A 14,856-nucleotide genomic window follows, 5' to 3' on the forward strand; every position below is an offset into this window, starting at 1 on the left:
CCCCCCCCCCCCAAAAAAAAACCATTTCCTCGTTTACAAAGCATGCTCACTTTTTCAGTTTTCCTAAACGGAATGATATTTTATGATTATGTGCTTTATTGAGCCAAGGGTCCTTCGGAAATAGCCTCTCTACCTCCACGGAGTAGGGGTAAGGTTTGTGAACACTCTACCATCCCAAAAACATACTTTGTGGGAGGATTTCACTGCGTATCTTGTTTTTGCTCCCAGAAATGCCTCCTGCCTCTAACTAATTGGCATGTATGTCTTATTACTAAATTTACTGCCATTCACTTTACATCACAGTTTCATTTTCTTCACCACTGTTTCATTAATTTAAACCAGTCCTACATTCCAATATAGAAACTAGATTCCATTATAGAAACTAATTCCGTTATAGAAACTAATTCCATTATAGAAACTATCCAGTGAGATATCTGTAATGAGTAAGGCACGTAACATCTAAAATTATATTGACCGATTGAGACAACAGCGATCTATGTAGGTTATCAAACTAGCAAATATGGAAGATAAAGAAAAGAAAATGTATATCAGTGAATCTTGACTATCAACAATTTTCTTCTTTCAAAAGAAGAAAATAAATAAAACTAGAACGATATACTGGACATATGAAACCTCCATATATGTTTAGTTAATCAGATTGACAGCTAAGTGTGAATATACCAATGATAGAAAACATGCACCAAAGTTTTTATGAATAATATGAACAATTAATGATATTTTCCTTCCTGCATCCTCTTTTTTTTTCTGCTTCACTCAGATGGGTGGTGTGCAACCACAAATAATTTTAAATCAGGAAACTCACCTTTCTCCTGAGGAAAATCGTAAAAGTGGCTCCCGTGGTGAGCAAGAAAGTCAATGATATTAGATACTGCCATATCTCCACCATAGGGGATAGCTTTCTTCCTCCCAGCTGGAAATAAGAGTAGAGATGGATATAGTTCCCTCTGCAAAATTGCAATGGACAGGCAGGCGGTTTAACACTCATACATATAGATGCATGACTATGAACTGCTTAAGTTTAGTCAGAAAGCATTAGAGTTTAGAGACTACAGAAGCTTTTGATTCTCCCACCTGCATTTCACATGCCAGGAAGAAACTTGTAACAAGATTTCGGCGCAGAAGTGCATGAGTTTCAGCCATTAAACTTTATTTGATCAACAGGATCACTCAACAGCAATGCTCTTTCGAATTAGTCAATTAGTTAAATTTTTCAAAAGATCTGAGCATGGGAAGCACTTGTCTTCTTTTTTTTGATGACCTTAGTGTATGGGCCAGCTTTCGCACACCTCAGCTAATTCCACAGGATACCTCCCACTAACAACAGGTATTAGGCAACTCTATCCACCAAGGCAATGACAGTTGGGAAGAAATCACCTAGTGTTTTTTTTTTCTTTTTGTCTCTGTTGGGATTTGAACCCAAGACCTAATGGTTCTCAACTTACTTCATTTGACCACTAGGCAACACCCTTGAACGCAACATGGGAAGCACTTATCTTGGCAGATTCCTAACTATACAAAGAAGGTCTCAGCCCAAGCATGTGAAATATTAAAGGCAGTGGCATCTCTTTGCAGAAGGGTGAAAAGAAGCATCAGAAATGAGATTGCAGGTATTACTGCATGCCTTTGAGCCCAACCATTTGCAACCATCTAAGTATGCTAAGTTGCTTATGGAATCTAATACTTCTACAAGTAATCAGCTGAAAAGGCTGTCTTGGGAAGTCAAAGTGTATTGCATACAGGGAAAGTTCTTGGATCATAGGAATCTGTTTTTCCCCTTTTCTAGGTCCATGAATTTTAAGTTTAGTACTTTTCAGCTCACATAAAAGTAACTTGTAAAAGTTGGTCGTTAATAGGACGGAAATGGTATCTCACATGGTGGCTATCAACACTAAAAAAGCCAAACCTTTTGTCTCATTAAAAATTTGCAGATCAATGTAAGAGTTTAGCCATGCGATTGGGGCAACCAGAAACGGCAGAAATTTCAAGAAAAAGCATCAGTGCCTAGATTTCCTTGATGAGGATCCCTTCAAGGTTTGTTTTTAATCAAGTAAATGTATTTTCATTCATAAACATGGTATATAGCCGGAAGAAGTACGAACCTCAACCCAATTTAAAACTTGAGCGAATAATCCAATGTCATTCCTCTCCCCAACCCAATTTAAAACTTGAGCGAACAATCCAATGTCATTCATCTCCCCAACAGGAAAATCTCACACTTCCTCAAATTAATTTTAAGGCCTAAAATCAAATGAGAACTTGGCCTAAATAATCCAGTTTGGCCTCAACTACATAAAAAAAGAAACAAAGATATCATACGTAGACAACACTGGAAGGCCAATGGAAGTGGAAAAGCCTAGGTTTTAACTAAGATGGTGGAATATGGTGCTGAGGTGCCTTCCAAACACCATGAAAATCAAAGAAATTTGGATCAAAGTCGGGGGTGTTCCTATACACCTTTGAAAGCACAAAGTTTTCGAGGAAATTGGACAAACTCTGTGGTGGAGAAAGAGTTGAAGAACAACAAGAAGTGGGCAAGGATTTCAGCTGCAAATGATGCAGAAGCATACCACAAGAGGGTAAGACAAAGTAATGCCAATCTCTGTGACTCGGTACAAAAATCCCTAAGAACATGTTGAGAAGGTACAGATGGCAACTGGAAAGGGGGATTTAAATAAGTCATGTGAAAGCCACATGGATTCTTCAATGAAGAGCTCTGGATTGGGCTTAGAGAGGCCCTAGGGAAGGTAATTTATTGAAGTGGAAAATCGGCCTCATCAGGCAAGCGTAGTTATTTTTAACAAAATAACAAATTCATCTCAGTCCATACTCAATAGACACATACTTCATGAAGACATGGAATTCCGTATCTCTATTCCAGTCATGCAAGACACATAACACAACATTGTGCAGGAGATGATAGTGGTAAATCCAAGTGAGGAATTGGTGGAAGATTCTATGCAAATCGCGGAAGAGACAGTTACATAAGAAGTTTTAAGGGGGGAGATGAGGGGGGGAGCCCATGCACAATTGCTGGTCACAGATCATTGACCTCTAAGACAGAATGGGAGATCGAAGAGGCAGAGCCTTTGCACACACAACAACAATTAATTACAGAAAAGGAGGAGGTGTCTATGTGGGTGAAGCAGAACACGCTGAAACTGGGAAAACAATTGGGGGCTGATTTGGGGGGGTGTACAGATAAGGGAAGGAACATCCTAACTATTACATGATGCAATTCAAACTAGTATCATGAAATGTCAGGGGTTTAAATAGCAAGGATAAAAGGAGGCTAGTCAAGAACATTATGGGGTATTGGAAAGCTGATATTATCTGTGCACAATAAACTAAATTAGAGAGGGTTATCACAGGATTGATAATGCAACTATGGGGGCGTAGATGGATTAAAATGGCATGTTCGGAGGCAAGTGGAACTAGAGGAGGGATAATGATGCTATGGGATAGTAGAATCTGGAAAGGAGGAATACCAGATATAGGTGCATACACAGTTACATGTAAATTTCAAGCACAACTGTAGGACTTCACCTGCCATGTAACAAGGGGTGTATGCTCCTAATTGCTATGTCGAAAGAAGACTAGTATGGGTGGAAAATGGATCTATCAGAAGATTAATAGAAGGTCCCTAAGTAGTCTTTGGAGACTTCAACATGGCCAGATATGTCTCAGGGAAAAGGAACTTTGTCAGAAGAAAAAAGGGCATGAGGAAGTTTTCTGATTTGATTGAAGATATGCATCTAATTGACCTCCATCTTGGGAAATGCTCATTTCACTTTGTTTAAAGGGGATAAGGGGGAGATAGCCTCGAGAATTGACAGGATTTTGTTGTCTCAAGAATGGGACGACTCTTTAGCAACTGAAACAAATTGCAATCCAAAGAATTATGTCAGACCTTTCTTCAATTTTTTCATTTTTTTAAGGGAAAAAGGACAAATATACCCCCGAACTATCATAAATGGTATGTCAATACCCTCCGTTATACTTTAAGGATGTATATGCCCTTACCGTCATTCTTTTGGGTTGTGTGTATCCTTGAAACTAACGGACGAACACGTAGCATCATCTAAATGATTCACCCGATTTTATTTATTTTTTACCCGAAAATTAAAAATCGACCCGACCCACAACCAAAATGGGTGGTGCCAAAATCCATTCTTCATTTTCATCAAAAAACATCCCTTTATTCTTCTCAACGCACCGTAACCATGGATCAAGAACTCGTTTTTCAAGGATGAAGATGTCTTGTTCACAAAAACTACTGTTTTCTTCACTTTCACTTCAAATGTTGTACATTCCATATACCATTCAGCTTCTATATGAAACATCCCCTGCAAGTTTGTCAATCGTGTGTCTTTCGAATTCTTTAAATTTGTAGCATTATGCTTGCTAGCCAAAGATAAATAAAAAATCTTCATCTTCATTTAGCACAGTAGGAATCTAGGTTATTGGGTGTTTTGTACATCATCTATTTCAAAAACATTTTCAACACCTTTCAATAATAACAATCGATTTGAGCTTGAAATTTTTGATTTGATTGTAGCACCACTTAAAGCTTGAAGCTTTGTCCATCAATGGTGGTAGTATTTTCTCAAATCCTTTCAACAATAACAAATCGATTTGAGCTTGAAATTTTCGATTTGAATGTAGACCTACTTTAAAGCTTGAAATCCATCAATGGTGGTAGTATTTTCTCAACCCCTTTCAACAAATAATAAATTGATTTGAAAAAATAAATGAAACTTGGTTTTCTTGATTTTGATTAAAATAATATGCTTCTGGGTTTTTGTTTGAGAGATATGGAAAATGAATTGAAGAATATTTTTCCTTTTATTTGATATTTAATAATGATGAAAAGCTATGTTTTTTTAATTTTAGTTTTAAATGTCATGGTATTTTAATTTGGGCCATGGGTGGGTAAATTATAGAAAATGGGAGGGTTTACAATTTTTTTTTGATAAATAAATAAATAAAATCAGGTTATTATTTAGATGATGTCATGTGTCAATCGTTAGTCTTAAGGGTATAGATGATCCAAATTATTGATGGTAAGGGTATATACAACCTTAAAGTATAACGAAGAGTATTGACATACCATTTATGATAGTTCGGGGGTATACTTTTCCTTTTTCCCTTTTCTTATAACCGAGAAATCCGTCTGTGACCCGCCCCTTGGACTAATCAAAGCCTTCTAAACTCGGTGTATAATGGACCCGCCCCTCTACCCTTCTCCACTTAAATACTGAGCTTGGTTTTGCATGGTGTGGGGCTTGAACCTGTGACCTAAGCCACAAATCCTCCACCTTTTGCCACTCGACTAGGCCTTAGGGGGCAAACTGTTCTCTAATTGCAATTAAAAAAAACCATGCAAATTAGACATTGAGAAAGCATATGATCATGTAAAGTGGGGCTTTGTTATGGATCTGCTAGAGAAGAAGGGATTTGGTCACAAACGGAATGAGTAAATTAAATTTTGCATTTTAAAAGTGAACTTCTCTATATTAATTAATGGTTAAACATCAGGTTACTTTAATTCACAGAGGGGCGTAAGACAATGTGATCCATTATCACCTTTTCTTGTTCCTCTTACTCATGGAGGAACTAAACAACATGACTAAGATAGCATACGGAGAAGGTTGATTAAGAGGATTTGAGGTTTCCAAAGCTAGAAGAGATAGCTTGAAGATAACTCAACTTCAATATGCAGATGACACACTTATATTATAAGATCCTGAAGAGGAGCATCTCACAATACTGAGATTAATCTTGGTAATGTTTGAAGTAATGTAATCATTGGAGGTAAAACTTCCTATACCCAATTAGTGAACTGCCAAATATGGAAATATTAATAGACAATCTTAGGGGATGAAGTGGCTTGGATTGGCTTTTGGGGTAACTCTTAAGTCGTATGGAAATTTGGAATGGGTGATCTAGAAATGTGAGAAAAAGTTAGAAAGGTGAAAGTCGACACTCATTCGTTAGAAAATGGACTTTGATAAACTCTGTGATTGATGCACTCCCATTCTCCCAATATATCTGACATCATTATTTCTTGTCCCAACAAGAATCATCGATAGATTGGATAGCATGAGGAGGAAAATTCTAAGGCAGGAGAACAAAGATAGAAAGGGTTACCACCTCGTAAAATGGAAGGCAATGATCAATGAGAAGAGATTTAGGGAAATAGAAATGTTCAAATGAAAAATAGAATCTATGGGGCATAGTAATCAAAGTTGAATATGAGGAGATTGATAACTGGATGACAATGGAGGTCAGTACTCACTGCTCCTTATGATGTTAGCTAAAGGAAATCAATCAAAAAATTGTGGAATGAATTCAATGATAACACCATAATCAAAGTGGCAGATGGAGTTAAAACTATATCCTGGAAAGATGATTGACATTAAGCAAGCTACAAAGAGACACTATTCCTAAATATTTGCAGAGTACAATATCAAAACTCTGGACACCACAAGGGTGGAATTTTGTGTTCAGGAGATACCAAGAGTAACAGAATTCTTCAAAACATTGACCAATTTAGTGGTTTGAAGTCAAGACTAGACATCTTACAGTGGCAGTGAAATAGTAAAGGGACTTTTAAAGTAAAAATGCAACCTAAAGGAAGATGAACCGACCAAATCAGCATGGAAAGCCAAAATCACACACAAAGTAGCTTGATTTGTTTGGTTATTGGCTAAGGAAACTGTGCTGACAGGAGATAACTTGATGAAGAGGGGGATCCCTTTATGTCTCAAATTTTTTTTATTGGGGGGGAGATTATTCTAAGTCTCAAAAACATACTTAGTCCATGCCTGGAAAAATCACAGAAGCATTACATAGTTGGGAAGAAGCAGTAGTACAGGAACAATTGGAGAACTGTACCTGCAACTATATGGTGGACACTATGGAAGGAGAGGAACCTTAAGGGTCGTTCGGTAGAGTGTATTAGCAAAAATAATGCATGCAGCATGCATTAACTCTATGTATCAGTAATATCTTGTTAGGTTCACCTTTTTATGTTGCATTAGTTATGCACTCTATTGTGTGTTAAGGTGTGCATTACTAATACCATGGATTTCTAGGAATTGGTAAGGCTTAACCCATCAGTAACCCCCTAACGTTGGCACTATATTTCACTTAGACACCTCAACTGGCCGATGTTCATTTTAGATACTTTATGTAGGGTTCCGCTGTGTCATTTGAGTACATGGCATAATGAGTCTGATAAACTCATTGACCAGCAAGTGAATGGTGCTTTAGTTAATTTTTAATTATTTAATTTCTTCTTCCCCATTTTTCTGCCACCATTTTGCCCAAGTTAAATTTCATCCATTGTGAATGAAGGTTTCAGCAAAATGACTGAGCTAAAAAATTTCTTTGAACTAACAAAAATCTCCCATCTCTATCAAGCTATGTTTTAGGTAGAAAAAAAAAGGGGAGAAAGTGATCGTAATTTATTTTGTAAGGGCAAAAACATTACAATGGTGCCAAATTTAGTGTTTGGAGAAGACAAGGTGGAGCGTCTGTATAAGGATTGGGGGAGGGAGTGATTTATTGATTTAAATTTATTTTGTAACAAGGTCATGTGTCATTAATTTATTGGTTATTTTTTTATTTTTACTCAAAATTAATCCAAAATCACTTTTGACACAAATGTCATTGTTTTATTCGTCATTAACGAGTGTAACACACACATTATATATTTATTTTTGCTGATATTAAAAAAGTGTCAATATGACATAGTAGGAACCTAAATGAGGTGTCCAAAATGAACATCGTCCAATTGAGGTGTTTAAGTGAAATATTGTGTTAACTTCAGGGGCCACCGATGGTTAGGCTTATTAGTAATGCGAAGGTTTTAATGCATGCATTAGCATGACTAAAGACCTCATTGCCCCTTAAAATCTTTTTTACATCTTTTCCACTATAATTGATGGATATCTTTGTAAATTATTTTATGCAACATGCTATTTTAATGCACTAAATCAAACAATGTTGTTAGAACAACATATGTGTATATATGGTAGGTAGTTTGATTTACTCCTATTTTAATTAGGTATTGATTTGTATTGATTGGATATGATTTCCTTAGGACACGTTACTTAGTTATATAAACCCCAATAGCTTGTGAAAAGAATCAAAGCTTAGTTCTCGCTAAAACTCTTGTTCTCTCACGTGGTATAAACTCTTTCTTTAGTGAGAAAACAAGAATAAAATAAGAGAACAAAATTGCTAGGAATTTTTCTAGCAAAAGCTCCATGTTCCACGATTTTGACACTCTTAGGGGTATTGTGCATATACCAATACCACCATTACGATCGCAATCCTTGTGATGGTATTTTTCGAAAGATTTTTTTCGTTAACTTTTCCAACGAGACAGCAAGCTGTTCGCCGATTTATTCTTCAGGTTTTTCCCGAATTTATTTTAATTTTGGACACTAATAGATTTGTTTTCATAATCTCTCGAATCCGATATGTTTAGCACTAAATTTGTGGGCTCCAACACCAATCAACTATTTTTTTTGTTTGAGGTATAATACAATGACTTTCTTTAAAATAATTTGAGGGTATTTTTGTCTTTACATAGACTTATCCCATGGTATTATATCTCATGTATTACTTATACCTCCAAATGGAAGGTATTAGAAATACATCCTATAAAACCATGTAGAAGGTATAAGTAAACCATGGATTAGTTATACATAAGCTCAAATTCCTACCAAACATAGTACTAAATAATACCATACATAACACACGGACTATTTGTTTTAATGTGGCCTACCAAGCGACCCTAAGTATTGTGGCACGAAGCAGTGTAAAAGCAGAGTACAGATCTATGGGTCATGGAATCTGTGAGATCATTTGGCTTAAGAAAATGGAGGAACTAAGAAGACCTATGACTCCACTGATGAAGCTATATTGCGCCAATAAAGCTGCAATAAGCATTGCCCACCATCCAGTACAATACGATAGACAAAATATATTGAAGTGGATATATATTTCATCAAGGAGAAGCTCGAAGAAGGAATCTTGCGCTTTCCATTTTTGCTGACTGATCAGCAAACACCCGATGTTTTTATTGTGTTTGTTTGAACCGAGATTCAAAGGTCCTGTAGGTAAGTTAGGCATGTTACATATCTTCTACATGCCAACTTGAGGGGAAGTGTTGCGTTGTATAATCTGATTATGATCACATGGTTTCAAATCAGATCAGATCAGATCAGATAAGTTGAAATGTTTCAGATCTTTTAGGGATTACTTTAGATTACTTTATATTAGAATTATCCCTTAGTTTTAGGGATTACTTTAGATTAGGCATGTTATTTCATTTTTTATTGATTTGTTTTCTCCTATAATTTGTATACTCTTCGAATGAATAGAATGTACAATTCTGATGCCATACATTCAGTATTTCAAATGTACAAATCAATTTTTAATACCCTCATACACTCTCCTATTTCTCTGCCTCCATCCCATTCCCTTTGTCTGGCCTCTGCATCTCCTTGATATCTTCTTATCAAATACTCCCTCCATATCAAAATAAGTGGTGTTTTTACTTTTCACTATATTTCAAAATAGTGGTGTCTCACAACATCAAGATGGCATTGATTTTTTTCTTCCAATTTTACCATTACTTAAATAAATGTAATTTTACATTACCAAGAAACCAGTAAAGAGATACTCTTTTTCAATACAATTGATTAAGAGTAAATTAGTAAAAACACTTCTTACATTCTAGGAGTGAGTAATTTTCTTAAGGGTGTGCCTGAACTAAAAACACCAGCTATTACGAAACGGAGGGAGTAATGCCTCTTGTTTACTGTTCAAGAGAAATAAGAATGTTCAAGAAATGAAGCATGAAATAATTACTCTAAATATGACCTTAGAATGATATACTTGGTAATTAGTAGGAGTACAAACATAACAAGCATACCAATGCCAAAATAACAATTTCAATTTGAAATTAGTCACACCTGAAGCACTGATTTCAGGATTAAGCCGCAGTCATTGAATGTACAATCCATCAAGTAAATCACTGGAAACTTCAGGATCGCATTTCTCACCTCATCTGCCACAAATTTAATCACTCATCAATTAAAGCAAACCCAAGCACGTTGCCATAATAATCAATCAACATTGCTTTTTACTGCAACCAAGAGATATAGCAAAGCTTTTGCACTAACTTGATTAATTTGTAATGCAGGATATCGCCTGAACAAACTAAAATTGGTTTGTTCTGATTTTATGTTTATTATTTATGGCCTAAGAGCGAGGATAGACATGAATACAAATTGCTTCTCAACTTTAAAGAAGTATGTATCACACTTGTTAAGTATCTTCTAGTAGAAAATAGGTCTTTTATACGATGAGATGAAATCATGCGGATTTTATGTTTTAAATGATACGATAATTTTTAACAACTTTTTTTGATACAAGTGTTTAGAACTTAAACATTATGCATGCTTACAATCATAATCTTAGACCTAGTTTTATATAAACATCTTATAAAAAATTAGATTATAAGTTGGCTGGAAACCCATAGAAGAGCAGATATGGGATGAACTTCTTACCCCCATTCAACAACGGTTTGTGAGTCTTAAACCTATTCCTCAGGGTTCTATTATACCCCTTGATTGCACGGTATACTTCACGAACAACCAGTTCCATCCTCTGGCAAAAACCACACCACCTATTGCTGAAAAGAACTAAAATATCCCTATCTCGAGAACTACCAGAATTTTTGGAATCGGACTGATTATAAAGGACCAGCTCATTGAACATATGCCCCATCACTCGAGGGATAGAATCAGCCTCATGAAAATCCAGATTAACAAATGGTGGAATTGGAGCCTCCCTAATGGTTGGAACTACATGCTCACACTGTTTATATGGGTTAAGACTTCCATTGAGAAAGCTATCAAGAAATTCAGATAGCAAAGTGCAGCTGAAATCTTCTTGCTCACTTAAAACATAGTGTTGCGGTGAAGCGGGATCAATAAGTACCACAGATGGTATTTTTGAACCTGATGTCAGAGCTATAAGACGTCTATAGTGACCATCGAGATAGAAGAAGGAACCTCTGAAGTTTTTATTTTCCTCCTGCTCATTCAGCTCCTTGATTGTTTCCTCTACAGTAGGGCTATTAGCAAGCTTCTTCAGATCATCATAACCAAATTTTACAGATATTTGTGAACTTTCATATTCAAGGAGATTCTTCTCGTCGTTTTGCTGAAGTAATTCAGTATTAATAGGGTTTGATTGTTTGATGTGCTTCTCGTCCTCAACATGCAGCATTCGATAATCAGTAGGTTCTTCTGGAATACCTTCTAAAGGACAATGTTGATCTGACTGAAGTTCTGTGAGCACCAATATAGTGTCAGAATACTTTGGGCAAACATGAGAAGACTTGGCTTCATTTGATTCAGATTGTTCATTGTATTGCTTCCCCAAAATGGTATCTCCAAGCAACATTATTTTTCTATCTGGATCAATAATACCTTCAGAAGCACCTTCCACAAAGATCTCTGAAACTTTGTTTGACTGAAATTTTGTTTGACCTGGTAAAGCTTCAGCAGTTTTGATGTCAAAATCTTCAGATAAAAGTTGAAATCCTGCTTCATTCGCAAGCGAGCTCAATTTAACTTCCTTCTTTTGCTGAAGTGCATATGTCAAGATTTTATGCAATGTACTACCTTCTAAACCTGAAACCAGATCTTTTAGGATGACTTGTTTCCTCTGATTCATTACAACAATTGACATCTTGTCTTTGCTATTTATCTTTTGAGATGCTGTCAACAGCCCCACTTTAGGGTGTCTGGAGGTACTACTTGATGCTTGAAAAGCCTTAAGAGATGTCATTTGTGATCTGAATGTTTTTGGTTCACTCATTTCATTTGACATCTGAACTTTCAGGGCAAACTCTCGAAAAGAATCAAGAGCCTTCCTGCTTTTTTCTCTAATCTTCAACGAGTCAGATGATCTATCAATAAAAAGAACAACAGATGGCTTATTTGCTGGAAGAGCATTCTCAAGATCATCATCATCCTCCAGCTGCATAGTAGGATATCGATGAATCAATATAATATGATAGATAAATGAACTGACAGAGAAACCACATCAGCGCAAAGAAAATTATCTGATCATCTTTACATATAAAAAATCTGATGCCAAGCATTATCTGTTTGGACCATGACTTAAGTAGTTTCTCCTTACATTAATTTGTTAGCTGTGATGATTGAATAGAATTCAAAAGGTCATTAATACCCATAGTTCTATCCAAAAGAAAGTTAATATCCCATAGTTCTATAGTTCCTAATTTTTCGTTTGGCTTCCCTCAATCTTCCTTTCCAACTATAGCTTGCTAGTCAAAACGTCATCTCTCTGCAACACTGTCGTCCGTTCTTTCACACAATTGTCTCCTCCTACTTTTTCTTTTTTTGAGAAGGTAACACATTTATTATAAAAACAAGGAACTACACCAAAGGTGTATTTCAGTAATTATTACAATAGCAGTCAATACAGCAAAACCTTCCACCTATCTACTCCAAAGTAATTTAAACGGAAAAGGCTCAAAAATACCTTTGAATTATCGGAAATAGCTCACATATACCCTTAAACTATATTCTGGCTCAATAATATCCTTCCGTTAAAGTATTGGGTCACATTTACCCTTACTATTAACAGCGGTGTGTTAAGTGTCATGTGGATGCCACATAAGCACCAAACAACTCTCACCTCCACATAGACTCATAAGACCTAATTACTAATTTTGCCCTCATTTTTCTTAAGAGATACAGTTTGACCCATTTCATTTCTCTAATACATCATACTATTTCCCCTCTTTCTCTCTAATATGATTTCCCAATATGATTTTTCACATCTGTAGCCTATAAACATGGTTAAAAACATGTTTTCCTATTCTGTTCAGTTGCAAAAAAATCTAATGCCTTTTCAGTTATGGTTGGCAACCATTTTGTCTAGTAAAACCTTACTGGTCCTTACCAAAATTTGTTGAGGTTGCGAATGAGTAGGATGTTGATTCTACAAGAGATCGCGCTAAATTGTCTTCCTTGCTATTGTATTGATTGATCCAGAATGGTTATACAAAATTAATGACAACAATCATCAAGGAAGAAGCTGCTGAGAAACAGAGAACTAAGGCAGCAGCAACAAGTTCACCAAACTCAAGAACTACAACAAACTCTAGCTGAAGCAATCAGCAATGCAGCATCAAGAAGAGCAGTAGAGGCTGCTGCTACGTCGAATACCAGCATGATCACCTCTATTAGAGAGAGGGAAATCATATTAGAGAGAGAGGGGAAATTATATGATTTATTAGAGAAATGAGAATGGGTGAAATTGTATCTCTTAAGAAAAATGAGGGCAAAATTAGTAATTAGGTCTTATGAGTCTATTTGGAGGTGAGAGTTGTTCTGTGCTTATGCGGCGTCCACGTGGCACTTAACACACCTCCGTTAATAGTAAGGATAAATGTGACCCAATACTTAACGGAAGGGTATTTTTGAGCCAGAACATAGTTTAAGGGTATATGTGAGCTATTTCCAATAGTTCAAGGGTATTTTTGAGTCTTTTTCATAATTTAAAACACAAGGAGTGTCCTCAGCTCTAAAGGATATTCACTTTTACACCTAGAGTAGAAAAGCCCTAGACAGTTCATCTTTAAGATCTGAAAAGTAAAACTCTTATCTTCAAAACATCTCTGATTCCTCTCCCTCCAAATAGTCCACCATATGCAATCTAGGACGATCTTCATCTATTAGGTAATAATTTGTTTCCTTTTTCTATTAGGTAAATAATTAGTTGATAATGGGAAGATCACTATATACAAGCAATATATCAAAAAGTACACAATCTACAACATAATATGATTTTCTATGAATGACACTCAATCTACTGTACAAACTACAAACGGAGTGATACTGTACATAGACGTTCTCTATTCCTTCAAAGTTCTCCTATTTCTTTCCCTCCACAAGTGAGTGCCAATGGTGCAAGATCCCACAGTCTTCGACTACTCTTCCTTCTTCTAAATTCTAACTAGACAGTGCCTCCTTCACTGAGTCTGGCATTGCCCATTGCAACCCGAACCATCTCAAATCTCACATCACAAACAAGTTGCTACCTGACAATGTAGGAGGAGGGTGGTCCAGATATTCACCAAAACATCTGCACATAAAGCACCAGCTAACATGTGTAATCCACCTTTTTGTCAAATTCTCAGCTATCAAGATTGCTCCTTTGCTCTAGTCAAGTGAAAAAACTCTGGGATCCAAACCGATAAGTCTGGGGAAGTCATTTCTTCCTTCACTAAGAGCTTATGATAATATGATTGTACTAATTATGATCCATATCTTCCCATCACATAATCCTCTCCTCCCATCAATTTTCATCTTATGGCCTTTAGAGTTGTTTCAATCATTGGAACACCAACTTGTGATTATAATTTATATCTAAGTGATTTGCTCTTCTTTTTTTCTTATGAATCCCCAAATGGAGAAGCTTAAACACCAAGACAACAGTTCCAAGCTGCTTGTGTCCTGAAAATTAAGGCTTGTTGATTACACAAAATGAAACACTCTATCTTCTAAGTCAAGGTTCTATTTGATTTATTAGCCGAGCGCTTTTTTCATGTTTGGGACTACTTTCAGCCACATTTTTTCAGTCTTCTCCTTGATACAGAGTGATAAAGGATGTACTTACAAGACAACTCACACGACCACAACTTAGCCTTCTCTTGAACTGTTGAAGCTTTTCTAACAAAACTAACAAAAAGGTAGCATACAGCCCCCCCCCCCCCCCCCC

General features: G+C 36.2%; 1 protein-coding gene across 2 annotated transcripts in view; it reads right to left on the reverse strand.

The window, feature by feature from the left end:
- LOC107011226 overlaps positions 1-14,856 on the reverse strand; it is a 43,673-nt gene that overhangs the window by 4,329 nt on the left and 24,488 nt on the right. For both annotated transcript variants that reach the window (XM_015210638.2, XM_015210639.2), the window contains exons 5-7: positions 10,605-12,084; positions 10,008-10,102; positions 824-965 (exon numbers count right to left, since the gene is read on the reverse strand). In XM_015210638.2, the coding sequence (XP_015066124.1) occupies positions 824-965; positions 10,008-10,102; positions 10,605-12,084 (1,717 nt within the window). The remainder of the gene's footprint in view (positions 1-823; positions 966-10,007; positions 10,103-10,604; positions 12,085-14,856) is intronic.

The sequence above is a fragment of the Solanum pennellii genome, chromosome 2 (assembly GCF_001406875.1).
Source record: "Solanum pennellii chromosome 2, SPENNV200".
In the NCBI taxonomy this organism is placed as follows: domain Eukaryota; kingdom Viridiplantae; phylum Streptophyta; class Magnoliopsida; order Solanales; family Solanaceae; genus Solanum; species Solanum pennellii.